General features: G+C 32.5%; 1 protein-coding gene across 3 annotated transcripts in view; it reads left to right on the top strand.

Moving 5' to 3' along the window:
• Positions 1-21,724, top strand: part of MACIR (macrophage immunometabolism regulator) — a 93,920-nt gene extending 72,196 nt beyond the window's left edge. For all 3 annotated transcript variants that reach the window (XM_051995004.1, XM_051994994.1, XM_051995013.1), the window contains exon 3: positions 19,202-21,724. In XM_051995004.1, coding sequence (XP_051850964.1) covers positions 19,225-19,848 — 624 coding nt within the window. In that variant the 5' untranslated portion in view covers positions 19,202-19,224 and the 3' untranslated portion in view covers positions 19,849-21,724. The remainder of the gene's footprint in view (positions 1-19,201) is intronic.
• Positions 21,725-22,383: the final 659 nt, after the last annotated feature.

Here is a 22,383-nt window from a genome sequence, read left to right as displayed (position 1 = left end):
CTTTCCTTACAATTCCTTACAATTCTCACAGCCATGCATTGTTACTGGAAAAACTATAGTTTTAATTGTATAGAACTTTCTCAGTAAGGCGATAGCTCTGCTTTTTAGTATATTGTCCAAATTTGCCACAGATTTCCTTCCAAGGAGCAAGTTTTTTTTTTTTTTTTCAATTTCATGACTGTAGATGACAATCTGCAGTGATCTTTGAGCCTAAGAATATAAAATCTGACATTGCTTTCTTTTCTTCTTCCTCTATTTGCCAGGAAATGAAGGGACTAGATCTTAGGATCTTAGTTTTTTTGATGTTAAGTTTCTGACTAGCTTTTCTACTCTCTTCTTTTACCCTTATCAAGAGGCTTCTTAATTCGTCATATTCTGTCATCAGAATGTTATCCTCTGCATATGTGAGATTGTTGATATAGCTCCTGACAACTTCATAATTCTAGCTTTTGATTTCATCCAGCCTAGCATTTCTCATGATGTATTCTGCATATTAGTTAAATAAATAAGGTGACAGGGGCAGCTAGGTGGTATAGTTTATAGAGTAACAGCTCTGAAGTCAGGAGGACCTGAGTTCAAATCTGATCTCAAACACTTAATATTTCCTAGTTGTGTGATCCTGGGCAAGTCACTTAACCCCAATTAACTCAGCAAAAAAAAAAAAAAAACATAAACAAACAAATAAAAGTGACAATATAGCCTTGTCATACTCCTTTTCCAATCTTAAACCAATCAGAAGTCAGGAGGACCTGAGTTCAAATGTGATCTCAAACACTTAATATTTCTTAGTTGTGTGATCCTGGGCAAGTCACTTAACCCCAATTAACTCAGCAAAAAAACCAAAACAAAACATAAACAAACAAACAAATAAAAGTGACAATATAGCCTTGTCATACTCCTTTTCCAATCTTAAATCAATCAGTTGTTCTATGTTTGATTCTAACTGTTGCTTCTTGGCTTGCATACAGATTTCTATGCAAGTAAAATGATTTGTTGCTCCCATCTCTTTGATGATTTGCCAGATTTTATTATGATCCACATGGTCAAAGGCTGTAGAGTAGTCAGTGAAGCAGAAGTAGATATTTTTCTGGAACTCACTTGGTTTCTCCATAGTCTAGTGAATGTTAGCAATTTGGTCTCTAGTTCTTTTGCCGCTTTGAAACCAGACTGATTTTCTGGTAATTCTTGGTTCACCCACTGCTGAAACCTAGCTGTAGAGTCTTAAGCATAACTGCTGGCATGTGAAATGAGTGCAATTGTTCCATAATTTGAACATATCTTGGCATGTCCCTTCTTTAGTATTGGGACATAAACTGATCTTTTCCAATCTAGTGACCATTGTTGTATTTTCCAAATTTGCTGGCATATTAAGTACAGCACTTTAACAGCATCACCTTTTAGGGTTTTAAATAGTTTAGCTGGAAATCTATCATCTCTTCTACTTTATTGCTAGTAGTGCTTACCAAATCCTCTTGACCTCATTTATTCTCCAGGATGTTTGGTTCTAGATCAGTTACCACATCCTCATTGTTGCTGCTGACATTAAGATCTTTCTTGTATAGTTCTTCTGTATATTCTTGCCACCTTTTAATCTCTTTTGCTTCTATTAAATCTCTACCATTTTTATCCTTTATTATGTTCATTTTTGCATGAAAGTTTCTCTTGACATATCTAATTTTCTCGAAGAGATCCCTTGTCTTTCTCATCTGTTTTCTTCTATTTCTTCCCTTTGTTTCTGTAAGAAAATCTTCTCTCTCCTTGTTATTCTTTGAAATTCTGCATTCAGTTGAATAGATCTGTTTCTCTTTTGCATCTTTCTTTCTTTCTCAGTTATTTGTAAGGCCTTATTATATAGCCATTTTGTGCATGGGCACACACACACACATAATATTACATAGAGGTGGAGAGTAATGCTAATGTGACTTTCCAGGATAAAGCAGCTTCTTTGACCTGATAAAGTCTGGGGTGCAATAGGAATAGAATTTTAAATTTTAAAAATTATATTATTTATTAAAAATAAAGTTTTATTGGCATTTTCAGCTTTTACATAGCTTAAATTGCTCCCAATGTCCTTCTTCCTTGACTTTTTGTTTAAACATGACATCAGGCATTGTTTCTTTCTTGGACGAGATCATATTAAAAAGTATTGAAAAATGGAATTCCCTTTTCCTGTTTGTATAATCTTCTCCCATTTTGGGGAGAGGGGTGTAAAGAGGTGGGATGGTAGCTAGGTCTATGTTCTAATAAATTAAAGTTTTTAACAATGATGTATTAAATTTACATGTACAGAATTTAGGGCTTGAAAATAAGGAACTCTTTTCTTAGATTATTGTCATGTATCCTATCCATAGATTCTGGTGGTACTTAAAAGTATCCATATTTTTAATAACACTCAGAATATTACTCAGAATTTACTCAAAAAAATTAAAAATTTAGGCAAGTTTTTGAATTGGGTTCTATAAGTAGAGCTTGTTATTAATCTTCCTTATTTTAGTAACAGAGAATCTATAATTGACTTTTATGTAAGTTGATGGCTGTACCAGAAAGCTAAATAATGATACTAATAATAACTAGCAACTATAAAGAATTTTAAAGTTTTTAAGAAATATATATCTTTTGTGAGATGGGTTCTAATATAATTCCCATTTTACAGATGAAGAAAAGTGACTCTGATAATTAGTGTCTAAGGTAAGACTTGATTTCAGGTCTTCCAGACTATGAATTATTCACTGTACTACCTGGCTGCCACATGTAAACTCAAAAATAAACTTTACATATCTAAAGTCACATTTATTGGGATAAAGTTTTAGGTTGCATTAAAATTGGCCTGGTTTCAAATGGTCAGGAGTGCAGCTAGCTGCTAGTACACTTTAGAGCACTTCCAGTTTAGGTCACATTCACCCCTATCATAATTGTTTCTGGCTTAGGGCCATGTATTGATTCCTGTTGATCACCTTAATACTTGGGACTCATGTCTTTGAAATTCACAATAGCCAGTAGTCTGAAGGTGAGATTTTGATCTTGGGGTCAGAGATCAAAGTTAGTTGTCATTTAATCTGGATCTACCAGAGGACTTTCCTTATCTGCCCAAGTTCAGGCTGTGCTGTAGTAGGAGGACATTTAGGTTGAAGCTTTATGAATTTGTGACTGGGTCAATATCATGGAGATAGATATAGATCAGATCAGACTTAGGAATTTAAGGACTATGATGAATTAGAAGCCATTTTTGGTACATATTAAAAAAAAAAAAAGAGTATAAGGAAATAGACACACATTCCTTGTTTCAATTCAAATCTTTTTCCCATCTAAAATTATGCAAAAATAAAGCATTTTTTTTTACATTCTTTCATACGAAACTAGGATCCTTTTCAGTAACTTGAAAGTAGTACATCTTACTTTCTTCTTCTTGTTCATCCTTTGTATTATCTTGTATAATTTTATTGTTAAATTATATAATTTTCCAGGTATATATTCTGATGAATATGCTCTTGGAAATAGATATTCCTTTTCTCGATTTTTTCTTTGTAAATGATGAAATCCTTTATAGATTATAGATTTCTTCCAGGAGGTCAAGCAGTATTCTGGGGTTTGGTGCAATCAGCACAGTATTATCCACAAACTAGATCATCTGCAAGATTTCACTATCAAAAGGTAATTCCTCTTTAGCTGAAATACTGAGCTGATATCCTCCATCACAGTTGCAAATATCTTTGATGAACATATCTCTCCCTGATTTATACCTTGTTGCATGTTTATGATGCTAAGGTTGTTGAAAAGGGCTATTTTTGTTATCTCTTTCATGGAATCTCACATAATTGTCTTTCATTTAATTGTGAGATGATAAAGGTGTGGTCTCTCGTTAACTTGTTCCCTTCATAAAGACTATTCCCCAGTGACAAATAATTCCTATAAAGATTAGCTTGAAGGTATGTAAGTTGGTTATTATTGATATTTCTTTGGTCACTTTTTCTCTGTGTTAATAAGATCTGATATTTTTTTTTCCCTCACATCTTTGATATCTTTTCCTTCTTCAGATACCTTGTATATTAGCCTCTCAATCTGTCTACTTTTCCTGTCTTGATTCTCTTTTGTGCTGTATCTACTTCATTTATAAGTATAATGCTTACTGTGACATTAGAGTTCCCGTGTAATGATTTCATTTTTTCTTAATGGAGAAAGCAGTTATAATGATTTTTATCAATCTTTTCCTTTTTTCTTGTTTGTTGCCCTCCATACATTTTCATTCTTAAGTGCCCTTTGAATGACTTTGCTTGCTAAATTGTATACCTTGCCAATATTTCTTTAAACTAGTCTTATTCTCCTTTTTTTTTTTTTACATAAAGATTTTGCTTATAAATGTCTGTCATTCTCCTTCTGTAAGATTATACAAATGAGTTTATATTGTGTATTGTGACCTGGTGTTGCCATTGGCAGCTATCTCTCTTATTTTGGTAAGTATTTTAATGTTTGCTGACTAATGTTTTTTCATAGCTTTTTTGGTGTCTTTGTTGTGGCAATTAATTTACATTGGCTAAATTTGTAGATAAGATTATTATAATAATTATTGATGTCACTTCGTTAATGTCCATTTTCCAGTTTTTAATTTTCCAATTATTTGTTTAAATAGTTCAGGGTTAAGTTTTGTGCATCATATTTTTTATTGATACACACACACACACACACATAATTTTTTTTTTGTATTTTACTATTTATGTTCTCTAAGTCAGTTGTCTGTACAGAAACTAATAACCCTAGAATAACTCCTACATCAGTAGCAAGTCTTTTCCTGTCTGTTAAAATATAACCTACTTTGGTTTTTTTTTTTTTTTTTTTTTTTTTTTTTTGCAGTGTTTATTTGGTGCTCATTATTTCTAGCACCTCTGAATTCTTTTTTTTTTTTTTTAAACAAAGTATCCATGCTAATATGGTAGGTGTGAGTCTTCTGTGTAATCTACAGGACTTTGACCTCTTTTTATTCATTTTTCCTGAATCATGATTTCTCATATATTTTCCCCATCCTTACTTTTCCTCACCTTTGTATCAAGGTGACACCTTTGTGTCACCAAGTATTTGAGTATATGTTGATTAAATTTGGAAAGTCTCATTAAGTTCTTTGTGGACTTTCTCTAGTACTTCATCTTTAGAAACTGATTTTAATGTGTAAAGTCCACTTTTTTTCCCAGGTAGCTTTTTTTAGCAAACACCTTTCTTAATACAATATGTAATGACCAAGTATCTCCCTAATATAATGTTTTTTTGTTACCTTTGGGTATATGATAAAATCCATTTTCTCAGCTCTTTTCTTTCCCTCTAAGAACATCTTTCCATTTAATTGCAATTTTTATTTATCTTATATTTATAGTGGGAATTATTATAGGTTGACGTGATTTAGTTTCCTCAAGCAATATGACAAGATTGATGTGATTTAGTTCCCTCAAGCAATATATTTTGTTTGTTATATTTGTTAGTGGACAAGGATTTAATTTTTAAAATGCAAGTACTTAAATTTAAGTTTTTTTTAATGATTTAAAAACTGTATGATTATTAGCACTTCCTGTCTCTTTTCTTCTCCTGAATTGGAAAGGGGCCATGAAGGATTGAAGACTGTGTGAAGTGTTTCTTATTGATTGATCAATTAAATTCATTATGATGTGTCCAGCTTACTGGGGACATACTGTGTTTTAGTTAACTAAGTTGATCCTTGGAAAATAGACATGGTCTCTTTCTGGGACCATACTCAAGGCATTTCTGATATGGGAAAAACTGCCAAACTTTATGTACTCCTGGCAGAGCCTTCAAAAGTTCAAGAACTCAGAATTATTTCCCACATCATGATGAAGCATCAAAGTAGGACTTGGTTATTGTAGGATTTCTTGTAAAATAAATCTAACCATCAGTTTTTTTAGATTTACACTAGCTTAACTATAAGTAACTATCAAGGCAGGGAAATGTAGGAATTCTTTTTAGTTTTTTTTGTTTCTGAAAGTGGGAATAGGGAAGGATATATATATAAAATAAGCCTCCTTTTCTCCTTAGTGGAAGAAAACATGATCTCTTAATCAATATTACATGTGCAGCAATATGCAGCACATTTTAAGATAATTCAAGAGAATAGTTTATATTTAATTTTAACATGTAACAAGAAACTTATTCAGGTTTCTTACTGATGATAATTATCTCCTACATTAATTTTAGAGATTTTTAAGAACAAAAAGGCTATTTCATAACATTTTTTGTGCCACATTTTGTTTTTACATTGCCTTCCTTGCCCAATTGAGTTATTACTTATAACATATATAATTATATAACATATATAATAAAAAGGAGAAAAATTGGGGCAAAACCAGCATACCAACATTATCTCATAATGTACACAGTGTTACATAGTCTTGCCTGAAAAGAAGAGAGAGAGGTTCATTTTCTTAACTTTTTCTAGGACCAAACTTGGTCATAATTATAAAGCATTCAAGTTTTCTTTTTTCTTTACATTGATATTACTGGTATCATTATGTGTATTGTTTTCTTGATCTTGCTTATTTCACTCTACATCAATTCATTTAAATCTTCCCATGCTTCATTTCTCACACAATAAGGAAGGTTACATTATAGTCATATACTGCCATTTGTCTAGCTATTCCTTATTTGATGGGCATCTAACTTATTCCAGTTCTTTTCTATCTCATATAGTGTGGCCATAAAGATATTGAAGACATTTCTTTTCTGTCTTTGATCATTTTGGAACTAGTGCCTATAAGTGAAGTCTTTATATTAAAGGATATGGACATTTTTCCTGTTTTCTTAACCTCATTCTAAATTATTTTCCAGACCACTTGGGATATTTCCTGCTTCATTATTATTATATTAGTAATTGTCTTTTTGAAGTATCTCCAACATTAACTATTTCTGTGTGTTGTCAGCTTTGCCAATTTGTTAGATGTTTGGTCTGAGTTGTTTTGGTTTGTATTTCTTTTGTTATTCATGATTTGGAGCATATTTGATTGTGAGTACTTTGTAATTTTTTTGGGAAAACTTGTTCTTTGACAACTTATGAAATAGAGAATAGTTCTTGATCTTAATATATCTGTGTCATTTATACCTATATATTGGATATCAGAAATACTTTATACAAAGATTCCCTTTTTTAATCTTAGCTGTAAGAATTTTAAAATTTCATGTAATTAAAATTATATTTTCTCTTTTCTGATATTTCCTTTGCCATTTTTGACAGCTGTGAAAAGTACCTAATTTGGGTTCTCTTCTACTTTTTTTAGTGGTGTGACCTTTTATATGTAGTTGGTTTATGCATTTTGAACTTATTGTGATATGTGATGTAAGCTATTGGAATAAAGTTAATTTCTGATAAATTTTTCTCACAGTTTTTGTTCAAGTAGAGAATTATTCTAAGTTTGTAAGTTTGTTGAACACTGGATCATTGAGCTTTCTTATTTTTATTATCCTTATTTATTATGTTTTGTAGATCTTTTCTATTTTAAAATTAATGCCAAATGATTTTGATGAGGAGGACTTTTTAATGTAGTTTGAGGTCTGTTTAGTCTCCCTTCATTATTACATTTTTTTCATCATTTCTTTTAAGATTGAAAACTTTTGTTTATGCCAGCTAATTTTGTAATTCTTTTTTTTTTTTCCCTAGCTCTATAAAATTTTCCTTTGGTAGTCTCTATAACTCTCATTAATGTTGAGTGACTATTCTGCAATTAAATTTTATTTTTTTAAAGAATGCCTTATATTTTTAATTTGTTTGAGCTAGCTTTCTTTCTTTCTTTTTTTCTTTCTTTCTTCTTCTTCTTCTTCTTCTTCTTCTTCTTCTCCTTCTTCTTCTTCTTCTTCTTCTTTTTCTTCTTCTTCTTCTTCTTCTTTTTTTTTTTTTTGGTGAACTGACTCCCATGCAATGTTGTTATTTTTAAATGAAATTTCCCTTTCTAGTATTTCCTTCTTGATTTTGTTATTGCTAAATAGGAATACTATTTCTTTTTGCATGTAATTGAGGAAAGTACACCCAGGGTTTTTAGAGAGGAAATTGTTTGTCTTCACTCTTTTTGTAATGCCATTTCTTTAAATGCCTTTGCTTTGAATTAATTGTGTGGTGATTGACTGGAGTAAATGTAATTTATTTCTCTTTGGGAACTCTAGAGCTGTACTTTTAGGATTATGGATCCATGAAGTACTTTGAACCTAGAGTAGTTGGTTGCATGAGGAAATCATCCTGAAGATATGGATGGTATTAGGAGGAAGCGGGGTTGGCATACTGGAGGGATCATTAAAATTACAAAGAAACTTCATGCCTTTATATTACAGATACATTCTTTGAGAAAAGAATTGTAAGGCCCTTGACATGGTGAGCATCCAAGAACATCCCACAAAAGAAATAAATTATTTTTTTTAATAGGAAAGAGCAAACCTATTACTGCTAAGGCTATTTCACTCGCATCCCCAATCAGCTGTTTTGTGAGCAACCAGATTGCCAAACTATTAGAGCAAAGGTCACTTTCATACTCCCAAGGATCTGCTATTCTAATGGGCAAGACAACAATGACATATCTGAGTATATACAGAGTAAATATGACATTTGGAGGACCAGAAAAGTCTTCATGTAGAAGGAGATGCTTGAGCTTCATCTAAAGGGAAGAGAAAGATGTTCTGAAATGGAGGTAGGGAAAGATATATTGAGGTCATAGGAAATGGCTAGTACAAAGGCACAGTGTTAGAGTGCTGGATAAGAGGAACAGAGTAAAGACCAATTTTGTTGGATTGCATGAAGGATGCTAGAAGGAAGTCATGTCCTGTAACTGTAAAGATAGGTTGTGTCTAGGTTAGGAAGACCATTTAAAGCTAATCAGTTATGTTTATTGATCCGTGAGGGAGACACTGGAGTTTATTGAGAAGGGTGAGTGACAAAGTCAGTTCTTAAACTTAAGCCAAAAAAAAATCACTTTGCCAGTAGTGTGGAGAATGTATTAAAGTGCTGAGAGATTTGAGGCACAGATAACAATTAAGAAGCCATTGACATATTCTAGACAAGAGCTGGTGAGGGCCTGAGCTGAAATATTGGTTGGATGAGTAAAAAGAAGATGTTGGATTTGAGGGATGCTTTGCAAGTAATAAGGAGCCACTCATGTATACATGATAAATGCATACCTCTTGTTGGAAGAGGGCCTCTAAGGCAACATTTTGCTCAAATTTTCTTTAATAGTTAACAAATAATATGCACAGCAGAATCTTGTATTTTCTATGTCTTGTAATCAACTGTGTGATAAAGATATGGACTCTTACAGAATAATATTTGCAAAAATCTGTCCTTTCTCTACTGATACTGTGATTAAGGATGGCCTTAAGGTACATGTAGTTGATTATGTACATTGATCACTATTCTTTTTATTCCTGACAAGCTAATTTTTGTTTGTGAGCACAGATTTTTTGGGCAACATCCTTACTATGGAGTTCTTTAAAAGCATTCTCTACTTGGTAATCGTTAAAGCCTGCTTACAAGCACCATGTGCCACACTATTTACTCATAGTATCACTCTTAATTCTTCAAAATCTATTGTTCTCTATAACTTGCAACCACATCCTACCCCAGTGGTATTAAAACAGTGGCATTTATATCAGGGAAAAGTTTGGAACCATTAAAGGAACTCTAAATTTTCCAAATTTTCCATAATCTTTTCTCCATAAATACCCACATCATTCTGTAGTCTAGCCCCAATATTTTCTCTAATTTTTCTCTTCTTTGATTTGGGATTTAGTTCAGTGTTCATTTAATGCAGTGACAGTACAGAAGATATAAAAGGATCCTGATGATGTGATTGGCATCTTGATTCTGAGTGGAAGCCAAAGCTATTGGCAATTGCCTACCATACTCTGCCAGAATCGTTGTAATGGTCTGAATCTTTGTCACAGAGAAACCACTGGAGAAAAAGGAAGAACAAGTGTTCCAAATTCACGTATCATTTCTCAGGTCCACTGTGTATTATCTATTCTTCTCTCTTGGAGGGAGCTCAATTAAATCAGTGTCTGCTGGGTATTTCCATTTAAATGTCCTTAGGTGTACTTGCCCCGGAACAGTAGAGTCATCTTTGTCTGTTGCTCTCATCTCAATCCACTTATCAAGTCCTATAGAATTTTTTTTTCATTTCCCTAGCATAAGCCCCTTATTGATTTATGCCTTTATGACTTTTAATATATTCTTAACTGGGTTCTCTGCTTACATTGTCTTTTCCTCTAGTTCAGACTACATGTTGCTACCAGATTAATCTTCCTCAAATTTTAAACCATTCTTATGTCTCTTTCCTGTACATAAAACCTTTGGTAGTTCCCTATGACAATTAGATAAAGTCTGGATTTCTTAACTTGACATTCAAGGCTCTTCATATTCATGTCTGCTTAGCTTTTCAATATAATTTCCATTTATTCTTCTATATGAAACACACATTTCAGTCAAAATGATTGATTTATTTCCCCCCAAACTCCTTGTGTTTTTCTACATTTTTACTTTTGCATTCATTGTCTTTGTCCTAGGTGCTCTCCCCCATTACACCTACTTGGCTTCTACCTTGCTTAAAATCTATTTCTCCATAATCTTTTCTCCATAAATACCCACATCATCCTGAAGTGATCTCTTCTTCCCCTGAACTCCCAAACATTCACTGTTTAAACCATTCAATTTGTAGTTAATTATATATTGCCTTGTGACATGTGTTGTTGTTGTGAACTGTTATTTAAGTTTTCTATTTATATTTAACTTATCATGCATTTGTTTTGTTTTCTCAAGTAGATTTTTACTTCCTTGAAAAAGTATAAATTGAATTTTATACTTCATTATTTCACATCACCCAACACAGTAGCCATTACTAAAAAACTTATTTTTAAATTCTACTTTTTTTCTCAGTTCCACTTAGGACTTTAAAAATGGAAACCAGGATATGCAAGTATATAAATAATATGGTAAAATAGTTCAACTTGAAATTTCATTATGGATGTGAAAAATGTCCAGTTCAGTTAAAATTTACTTTTATTATATGTGCTCCAATTCTTAAGAAATTATTTGAGGAAGTTTAAAAGATTAAAACTAGTTTTAATTTGAAGAGAATGCATCTGAACTCGGAATCATGGTCACATGAGAACTGTCTTCAATAGCCTGTAAGTCATGTCTCTTAACTTGCCTTCTTTAATTGCAAATTCTTGTTTCTACAATAGAAATTTACTAATTGGGATGAATTAGCCTGCAATGAAATATCTTTCTAGTCAAACTTATATTGAATAGGACAAACCTCTATATCATTCTGCAAAGAGCATTCAGCCTTAGAAATTTCTTAGGGAAGCAGGAGGAGGGATGAGTAGGAGACACAACTTTACTAGCAGCCTGTTATTTTCAAGTACTAATTGTTATGAAGATTGCCTTTGTTAAAACAGAATCCTTCTTTCTGCAGCTTCTACCTGTTGTTGTTCTAATGCATCTTTTATGAGATGTTTTCAGATACTTTGATCATTAACAGAGGGAACTCTAAAGTTTCATTCCTAAACTAATCCTTATATAGCTTAGTCTCTTATTTTCCTTAAATTCCATCCTAATTGTCATCTTTTGAATCATATCCATGTTCTTCCTAAAACATGGTATCTAGTTGAACCTAACACACCATATATGTACCAACAGAGACAGAATAGGATAATGAGCTTTCCCCATTGTGGACATGTTACTTTTAATGTAGAATGAATCACATTTATTTTTTTTTCCCCCTTTGGCTATCATGTTACAATATTGACTTATATTACATTTGACTCATTATATACATACAGTAATTTATTAAATCCTTGGTCTTTTCCATAGGAACTATTGTCTAAATATGCCTCTTCTTCCCATTTTGTACTTATAAGGCTGATTTTTTTTTAACATACATTTTAGACTTAATGTTTTTCTCTTTTTAATTTCAACTTATCTATAATTTATAGTATTCATAAAATTGTGTAATCATCTCTTTAGTACTATGTTGTAGATAGTAGAAGTATTCCTGGATCCTGATTGTCTCTTTTCCTCTTAGCTTTGTGGTGTTTGCACTTTTGATAAGCATGACATTTATGCTTTCATCCAAGTCATTGATAAAAATAGTAAATAAATAACACAAGGCCAAGTATAGAGTTCTAGGACACTTCACTAGAAAAACCTTTGGATTGACATTAGATCTGATCTTATAACTAGTTCTGATTCTCCCTAATTGGCCATATAGCCCATGCCTCTCCATCTTATTTTCATGAATAAAATGAGATACTTAATGTGAGATTTCAGAAAAGCATTTTACATTGTCTACAGTATTCCCCTGATCTACCAGTTTAGTAAATCTGTCAAAAAGGGGAAATTAGATTAGCCTGGAGTGATTTATTCTTGATAAAATCACATTACCTCTTAGCAGTCATCATTTCCTTTTGAAAATGATGAAATGAAAATGAAAATCTCTTAAATTGATTTCCTCTTTCTTTAGTCCTGAGTCACCCCTTCCATTCTCTATGACCTTTCACATTCACAAACTTTTTTATTTTAAAAACCTTGGGATATAGTTTATTCAGGCCTAATAACTTATTTATGGTAGCGAGGCTTTTTTTTTTTTTTAACTGTCTTCCTACTTATCTTTTTCAGCTTCTTGTTATTTTTTTAAATTGATCTTTTAATTTATTATTATAACTTTTTATTTACAAAACAAATGCTTGGGTTAATTTTTCAATACTGACCCTTGCAAAATATTCTGTTCCAAATTTTCCCTTCCTTTCCCCCATCCCCTTCTCTAGATTCAGGTATTCCATTACATGTTAAAATATATGTTAAATCCAATATATGTATCCATCCATACAGTTATCTTGCTGCAGAAGGAAAATAAGATTTAGAAAGAAAAAAAAAAACCTGAAAAGGAAAACAAAGCTGCAAGCAAACAACAGAGTGAAAATGCTATGTTGTGGTCCATACACAGTTCCCACAGTCCTCTCTCTGGGTGTAAATGGCTCTCTTCATTACAAATAATTGGAACTGGTCTGAATCATCTCATTGTTGAAGAGAGCCACATCCATCAGAATTGAAGGTCATATAGTCTTGTTGTTGCCGTGTATAATGATTTCCTGGTTCTGCTCATTCCCTTAGCATCAGTTTATAGAAGTCTCTCCAGATCTCTCTGAAATCATCCTGTTGATCATTTCTCACAGAACAATAGTATTCCATAATATTCATGTACCATAATTTATTCATCCATTCCTTAATTGATGGGCATCCACTCAGTTTCCAGTTTCCTGCTCTAACAAAAAGAGCTGCCACAAACAGTTTTGCACATGTGGGTCCCTTTCCCTCCTTTAAGATCTCTTTGGGATACAAGCCCAGTAGTAACACTGCTGGATCAAACTGCACAGTTTGATAACTTTTTGAGTATAGTTCCAAATTGCTCTCCAGAATGGTTGGATCCGTTCACAGTTCCACCAACAAAGCATCAGTGTTCCAGTTTTCCCACATCCCCTCCAACATTCATCATTATCTTTTCCTGTCTTAGCCAATCTGACAGGTGTGTAGTGTTATTTCAGAGTTGTTTTCATTTGCATTTCTCTGATCAATAGCGATTTGGAGCACCTTTTCATATGACTAGAAATATCAACTTCTTATTATTAATAATTTTTGATCTTTCAGTCAGAATATCATTCTGTCAGTCAATATTCATTAAATGTCTGTGTGCTAGACATGGTGCTGAACACTAGGGATACAAACATAGCTCTTGTTCCCAAAGAGCTCACATCTAATGGAAAAGACATCATGAAGACAATTATGTATAAACAAGTGATGTAAAGTATAATTTGGAGATCATTAACAGACGGAAAGCACAAGAATTAAGGGGAATCTGAAAATACTTCTTGTAGAAGATAGGGCTTTAGCTGAGACACAAGCAGGACTGTTAAATTATAGATTATGTACAGAAATTAACTTAGCAAAAATATTAGCCTAAATGGACAAGGAATTATAGTTAGAATTTTGTTTTCCCAAAAATAGGTTAGGGAAGCTTTTAAATTAAATTCCCTTATAGAAAATGCAAAGATAAAATAACATTTTACATTGTCTAAATCTTGAAATTCTGAATGGGCAGAGTCTGAATTTATGATCTCTTAATAGATTTGCAATTTAGCAAGGACAGTTTCAATGAAATTCTTCCCTGGGTGAGGACAAGGAAAACATCATTTTCTAATGTATTTTAGTTCATAAAACTGTGGTGATAATTAATGGATTCAACAGAACCAGGCATCTTCAAGTTTATATACCAGCATATTATATTATCCACACTATATCAGTGGTATACCAATAAAATGCCATTAGAAACAGATGGATGCTGCTTTAAAAAAAAATTGACATAGAGTTCTATTTACCCTCAATAGTAATGCTACATTTAGAGTTAGAAGACATGAATTTGAGGCTTAAGGTACACCATATATACACTGTGTGATCTTGGACAAATCACTTTTGCCTCTGTTTCTTCCTCTACAAAATGAGGATTAATAACACATTCATTATCTTCAAAATTGTCCTAAAATGTGTATTTTAAAACTGAGGAGTACCAAATAAGTGTGATTCTATTCAGAATGTTGGTAAATAGTACATTCTGGTTAAATGAGAATCTGGGTAACTGGGAATTGACATATACAGTAAATATAAATTTCCAAAGGTTTAATATATCATAGAACATGCTAAAATTATTCAGGATGTTATTTGAATCGCTTGTTCAGATGACAGTCAATCTTGGTCAGAAGTTATTTTTTATAAATACTAGTTGTAATTGTATCAGATTTTAGATATAATAATAGTAGAAAATTGGTATCAATCTGTACTAACCTGATACCTATTGCTTTCCCTCCTATAAAAAAATAAAAAAAATGTATAAGAAAGAAGAATTCTGATCATCTTTACTTTCTAATTTGGATTATTGGTATAGGAATTTAGTGTATTTGATATTCTTATTTAGGAAGAAGATTAATGAGGAAATTATTGAAACATAGTTGAGAAATTTATGAAAAAAATCTTCAGAATAACTAAAAGCATGTTTCTTTTCATTTATTTTTATTACTTAGATTATTTCAGTATATAGGAATGAAAAGGGATTGTATATGAACCTAAATTTGTTATATACTTTGCTTTTTTAAACACTATATTGTTTAATATGGTAGTAACAGAACTTCCTTGCTTGACTGTGTCTCCTTCTGATATCCCTTCTGTGTTTGTTTTAGAAACTGTTGCATTGATACTCCCCTTACTTCTTTTATGGGCATTATCACTTTTTCACCCGCCCTTTAGCAAATATGTACTGTCAAGCAAAAATAAATTATCAAGTCTGAACCTCAAGTCTGTTACCTCTCTTCAAAGAAATGGAAAGCCTGTTTTAGCATCAATCTTCATCAACAGACCAGTCATAGCTGGTCATTGATCAGATTTCCAAAGTCTTTTAGAGTTATTTTCCTTTATATTATTGTGATCATTGTGTAAATTTTTCTCCTGGTTATGCTCACTTCACACAAATATCCCTAGGTTTCTCTGAATATCATATTTCTTTGAGCATAATATATTTATTTATATATCATAATTTGTTTGGCAATTTCCCCAGATGAAGTTTCTGTGGTAAATTTGTACTTCACAAATTACTATAGTATAATATAATGGATAGAGGATTATATTTGGAAGATGCTCTTATTCTACAAATAAGGGAAATGAGGCCCACTGAGGTAAAATGATTTAACAAAGGCAAATAGCAGATCACCTAGTTGGGCTTAATGTTCTCTTCTCTAAAGTATTTGCAGTTCTGAATCCATAAACCTATCATTTCTAGAAGGATAGTTGAATATTGAAGATCAGAGAAAATTAAAGCTGTAAATGTTAGTCTCAAATTCTATTTGAAGAATAGTCATAAGTAGATAATGAAATTATGTCATTTGATGTTTCCATAGGATTTGTTTTGGTCTGTGAAATAATAGAATTTAGTGATAAAGTGTTAGAAAAGGTACAGTTGGCATGCATTCACTCTCTTGGGGGGTTGCATTTGAAGAATTTTTTTTTCTCATTTCCTTTGTCTCAAAGTCCCTTCATATCATCTCCTACTTTTCTCTTCCTCCCCTCAGTCTTTGACAGAAAAGTAGTACTTCTTGCCAAGATCAAACCCTCTGCAGTGCACTTGATTTCTATTCCCTCTCATCTTCTCTAGCATATTTCATCTACAAACATTCCTTCCCTCTTTACTTCTCAATATTACCTGTTTCCTGTCCTACTTCCTTTAAACAAGTCCAAGTATCTCCTATCTTTAAACGACCTTAGCAAGACCTATAATCCCTTTAAACCATCATCCTAGCCTTCTCTGCCCTTTCTCAGCCAGATCCTTAAAAAAAGCTATCTCTTGTGATGAAAGAGAGAATCTTTGCATCAAGAAAAAGGACTGTGGGAACTAAATATAGATCACATTTCACCTTTTTTGTTTTTATTTGCTTGCTTTTTGTTTTCTTTCTCATTTTTTTTTCTTTTTGATCTGATTTTTCTTATACAGCATGATAATTGTGGAAATATGTTTAGAAGAGTTGCACATGTTTAATCTATATTGGATTACTTGCTGTCTAGGGGAAGGAGGAGAGGGAAGGGAGGGAGAAAAAATTTGGAACACAAGATTTTGTAAGGGTGATTGTTGAAAACTGTCTTTGCATATATTTTGAAAAAAAAGTTATTTTTTTGTTTTTTGTTTTTTTAAAGAGAAAAGGCTGTCTCTATACTTGCTACCTTCACTTTCCTCTCACTTCTCAACCTTTTGCCTTCTGGTTTTTAGCCTCATTACTTGACTGTAAGTACTCTCTCAAAAGTTGCTAGTGATCTCTTAGTTGCCAAACCTCATGATCTCTTTTCAGTCCTAATCCTTCCCTAAATGTAATGATTTTGGCACAGTCCTCTTCTATGTAGTCTTGCTTTCTAGTTTTTTTTTTTTTTTTTTTTTTTTTTGGTGAAATAACTTTCTTGGTTATTCTATTTTCTGATTGCTCCTCAGTCTCATTTGCTGGCTCATCCATATAATACTTAAAATTGTGGCTTTTCACCAAGGTTTGTATTAGACTCCTTTCTCTGTCTATAGTTTTTCCCTTGGCAATCTCATCAGCCACAATCAGTTTAACTATAATCTCTCTGCAGATGACTCTTGGTTCTGTTTGTCTGTCTCCATCCCCATTTTCCCCTTGAGCTTCAGTCCTGCATCACCAGTTACTTATTAACTATTTTCAAGTTCCATTTTGAACTCAGCATGTTTAAAACTGAACTCATTATCCTTTCTCTAAACTTTCCCCTTTTCAAAGCTTCCCTATTTCTGTTGAAGGTACTATAATTTTTCTAGCGTGTCAAATTTATAATCTCAGCACTATCTTGAACTCCTTTCCCTCATCCCCACATATCCATTTCTTACATATGACTTTTTCCTGTCCAGTCATAAAACTATCACTTTAGTTCAGCTCTTCATCATCTTTTATGTTATATTGTAAAAGTTCCCTAATTGGTCACCTTATCTCAAGTATCTTAGTCCATCTTACACACTGCTGCTTAAGAAATTTTTTTTAAGCTCAGATCTGACCTTGTGGTTTCCTTACTCTGCCAACTCTTCTAGGATAAAATAGAAATTCCTGTTTGTCTTTTAAAAGCCTGAATAACCTCTCTTCAGCCTGTCTTTCCAGGCACATTAGACATTACTTACCCTCCAGCACTCTTTGAATCAAGCAAACTGGCCTTCTTTCTGTCTCTCACATAAGATACTTTATTTCGGATTTCTGTGCATTTCACAGTCTTTCCCTTTTCATTTCTACCTTGATGTAGCTCAAATATCATTTTTTACAATGAACTTCAGTAATTCAAAAACATATTTATTATGTGTACTGTCAGTTTATTCTTTGCAAACAAGTACATAATAAATACTTTAGCATAATATTAAAATACAAAAGTATTTGTATAACTCATTGAGGATATTGAAAAAGGAGCTTTGTAGATTTATGTGTTTTGTGGTTTAGGGAAGGGATTAAGTGTTGTAGAATTAAATTTAAAGATTAAAGAGATGGTAATTAATTATTTTTCTCCTCATAAGCACAATTAGAAATTATCTGCCTCAGATTCTTTTTGGACATGGATGGACCACTCTTGCCAAATAAATAACTGGAAATGATGGTTGATGTCAATAGCTGGATCCGTATTTTAAACAGATGTATAAAAAGAAAGATGAATTCTACGTAATTGAAAAACCAGTGATGGTTCAGGAGACCATAATAAAACAACATTTCTTTCTCCTTACAACAGGGAGATAGAGGGGCTTTGGGGGCAGTATGTTGTTCATACATGTTTAGATGTGGTCATTTTGTTTATGTGTAACTTTTTATTTTAAAAAAAAGAGTTTTTAATCTGAAGGGATGGTGAAGTTTTACCTTCAGAAATAGTTGTGCTGTTAAGACAGAGCACCATAAAACATTCTTTAAAAAATCAGGTTCTTGAGAATCTGAAATTGCATGCTTTCAAGGAATGCAGTTTGATACCTTTCTAAAATTTTGTTTGGTTACGTGTTAGTTTGGGAAAGTTAGATAATGCAGTGAATAGAGCACCAGGCTTGGAATTTGGATTCAATCTGTGTGGTCCTGAACAAATCACTTCACCTCTATTTGCATCAATATCTTCATCTGTAAAATGAGGGGAATAATAGCACCTACTTCCCAGGTTGTTGTGAAGATCAAATGGGATAATAATTAAAGCATTTAGTACAATGTCTGGCACATAGTTTTATATAAATGTTAGCTATTTTTAGTACTGAATGGTAGAAATGTTAACTATTAATAATAATTTCCTGGATGTTGAATGATGCCCTAAGAACTTTACTTTCTGTGAATTTGTAAAAAGATATATTTTCTTCTTTGTTGTACTTTAGAACTAAATATTTTGGAAGCACTTCAGAACTTAGTTTCACTTGATTGATAAGTTCTTGAAGGCAGAAATGTAGTAGCAACTTTATACCTGATCTGAGATATTTTACAAAATGAAGGATGAAATCTGTCACAGGAGTATTGACTGTGTTTCTGTCAAGTGTTATTTCAGGTTTCCCAAAATGATTCAGCTTAGCTAAAAATTTCCAATGCTCTATTTTCTAATATTTGTCTGTTTTATTTATAGGGGTGTGCAGGCTGGTACTTAAGATGGAAGTAGATATTAATGGAGACTCCAGAACTACCCTATCTACCCTTCCTTTACCCGTGTCGGAGGTGAGTTCCCCAGGAAAAGCTGAAACAGAAAAGCCTCGGTGCTCTAGCACTCCCTGCTCACCAATGAGACGGACCGTGTCAGGTTATCAGATTCTTCATATGGATTCTAACTACTTGGTTGGCTTCACAACTGGTGAGGAGCTCTTAAAGTTAGCTCAAAAGTGCTCAGGAAGTGAAGAGAATAAGGGGGAATCCATGCCTTCCTTGCGCTCCAAACAGCTTGAAACAGGACTTGCACGTTCCTCTCGTTTATACAAAACCAGAAGTAGGTACTACCAGCCATATGAAATTCCTGCTGTTAATGGAAGGAGGCGAAGACGAATGCCCAGCTCAGGAGATAAGTGCACTAAGGCTTTACCTTTTGAACCTTACAAGGCTCTCCATGGCCCTTTACCTCTCTGTCTTCTCAAAGGTAAAAGGGCTCATTCAAAGTCACTGGACTACCTCAATCTAGATAAAATGAACATCAAGGAACCTGCTGACACTGAAGTACTGCAGTATCAACTTCAGCATCTGACCCTCCGAGGGGACCGTATGTTTGCTAGGAACAACACATGAATTGCTTTTATGGGAGGGTAAGCCAATTCTGGGTTGGTTTCACTTGGCTGCAAAAATCCTAGAAATGAATCTCCAGCATCATAGGAGGTTAATCAGCTAAGTGTTCTTGGAACAACAACAACAACTATAACAACAACAAAATTTGAATAAAATTTTGAATATGGAAGCAAAATTTACAGGTGTTTGGGAGGAAAGTTATTCTAGAACAAATGATCTCCAGGAAAATCAGAATGACTTTAATTGGTAGGCATAACTATTAGGTAGCAAAAACAGACTTCAATAGATAAGCATAAAGTCTTTATGATGATTTGACATGCAGCTTGGAGATGGAATCTGCCTAGTTGTTGTTAACTTGGTATGACATACTGGAAATTTATATCAGATAAGTACTCAATTACTTCTTAATTTCTTTCTGTATTTTATTATGATATATAGATATATGTATGGTAATGATATGTTTTTGAAATTGAGAACCTGACTATTGCTGTATTGGACCATTTTTTATTTTTAAAAATTCAGTTTAATGTTTTATAACTGATTTTGCACTGGAAAAAATAACATTTCAGATGGACAAGAAAATCTTTGTTCACTTGCTTCAATAATGTTATTGAACAATTTTTAGAAATTTCCTCTTGGAAATTTATTGATCTTCCCTATTGTTGTAAAATATTTCTTTAAAGTATATCTTAATAAAATTAAATTTGAGATACAAGATATTTATTTTACCATTTATGAGGGTAGACTTCTCCAGGAAGTTTACGGTATGAGGTTTCAAAAGTTGAATAATTTCTTTTTACTTCTAAATTCAGAATTGAAATTCACCTGAAACATTATGAGGTACAAGATTTGGTTTGGTTTTTTGTTTTTGTTTTTGATTGTGGATTATAGTTATGATACTGACTGCATCTGATTCTTCAAAGAGTGAAACTTTTAGAAATGAAGTCATGATTTCTAATACTGAATATTTAAATTAATATTGAAGTGATATATTTCAGCATGGCATTAAAATAATTTCAGTTTTAGCTGTGCATAGCACAGACATTTTTATTGAAAACCTAGCTTATAAGATTAGTTTGAAGGCATAAAATGCTTCTGCAGTCTTAATGGGTTAATCCTGGATTAGCTAATAATTTATGTCAAATGCACTGGTTCAATTTGTGGCTGAAGAAATAATGTCCAAACATTAATAACAAATACTATTCAAACTGGGCTTGAATATATTTTGAAAATGTATGTAACTTAATCTTTTTTTGTAAAAGTTCCTATTTTATTTTATTTTTTTGCGGGAGGGGGGGCAGTCTCTTAAAGGTGCAATTTATTACTGAAGTGGCATTTCTGGCAGCATTTAACATTTTATTTTGGAAAGCTGGTGAATGATTTCATGGTTAGAAACCTTGTTTATGAAATAGGGACATCTTTTAATTGATGAATTGCTCATTCCTGGCGCAATTGCAGCCATTTTTTAACCAGACTGAGTAGTAAGCTCTGGAGTGGAACATGTGCTATAAAACACTAGGAATGTTTTTCATTCATTTTTATTATACCTCTGCTGTAGTTAGCTACAGTAAAGAGCTTTGAAATAGTTTGCCTACATCCTGCTGATTTGATCAGAGTTGTTTTGCTGGAAATATTTTCAGCTTTTGTACATTTTCAAGTAAATTGCACCTTTTTTAAACTTATTGCATTAAAGAATAATCTCCAAGATAAACTATATATCTATACCGTCATTAGTTTGACAAGAAATAGAATACTGTCAGATGCCAAAGAGAGGTGGGGTTTTATGTTTAATGATTAAACAACCATTATTTATTAATGATTTACCCTATGGAACTGTATTGTTTCTGGTTATGAAATAAAAGGGTAATGCAAACCTGCATTGTTGTGTAGTATTTTAAATGTGAATTATTAGAAATAGACCAAGCATACTCTTAGAGAGTATATCACAAAGACATTTTAATTTTTGATACCCAACTTTGTTTAAGAAAATTAGTTTCAATATATATTACATCTATTAAAGAGCAAAACCTCATCTATGTAAAGCTTGTTGGTATCTATATTTCCCCATCTAACTCTATTTGCCATTATTTTAATCTATCACTATATTTCATTAAAATATATATTTATGTGCACATAAATATATATGTCTAAAATGTGTTTTGTGTGTGTGTGTGTGTGTGTGTGTGTGTGTAATGGAATCTACAAAATGTTCATTTCCCTCAATTACTTTCTTGTCTCATTTCTTCTAAATCTAAAATCAGAATTCTTTATGTTTATGTAGTTACTATTCTTGTGATTTCCAAATGTTTTAATAATAATTATTCATGTCTAAATATTTTAATGTTTATTATTCATTATAAGTAGTTATAATTCATTATATTTTTCATGTTAAGGAGTGATAATGAATAATAATAATGGTCCCTTCCAGGAAGACAAAGGCATTGAGACATAGTAGATAGAGCATGAGTCTTGCAGTTAGGAGCACCTGGGTTCTAGTATTACTTTGATAACACATTAGCTTTGTAACTGTATGCAGTC

Source organism: Antechinus flavipes, chromosome 1 (assembly GCF_016432865.1).
Source record: "Antechinus flavipes isolate AdamAnt ecotype Samford, QLD, Australia chromosome 1, AdamAnt_v2, whole genome shotgun sequence".
NCBI lineage: Eukaryota > Metazoa > Chordata > Mammalia > Dasyuromorphia > Dasyuridae > Antechinus > Antechinus flavipes.
The sequence above is the reverse complement of the archived record's forward strand: the minus strand, read 5'-3'. Positions and strand labels throughout refer to the sequence as shown.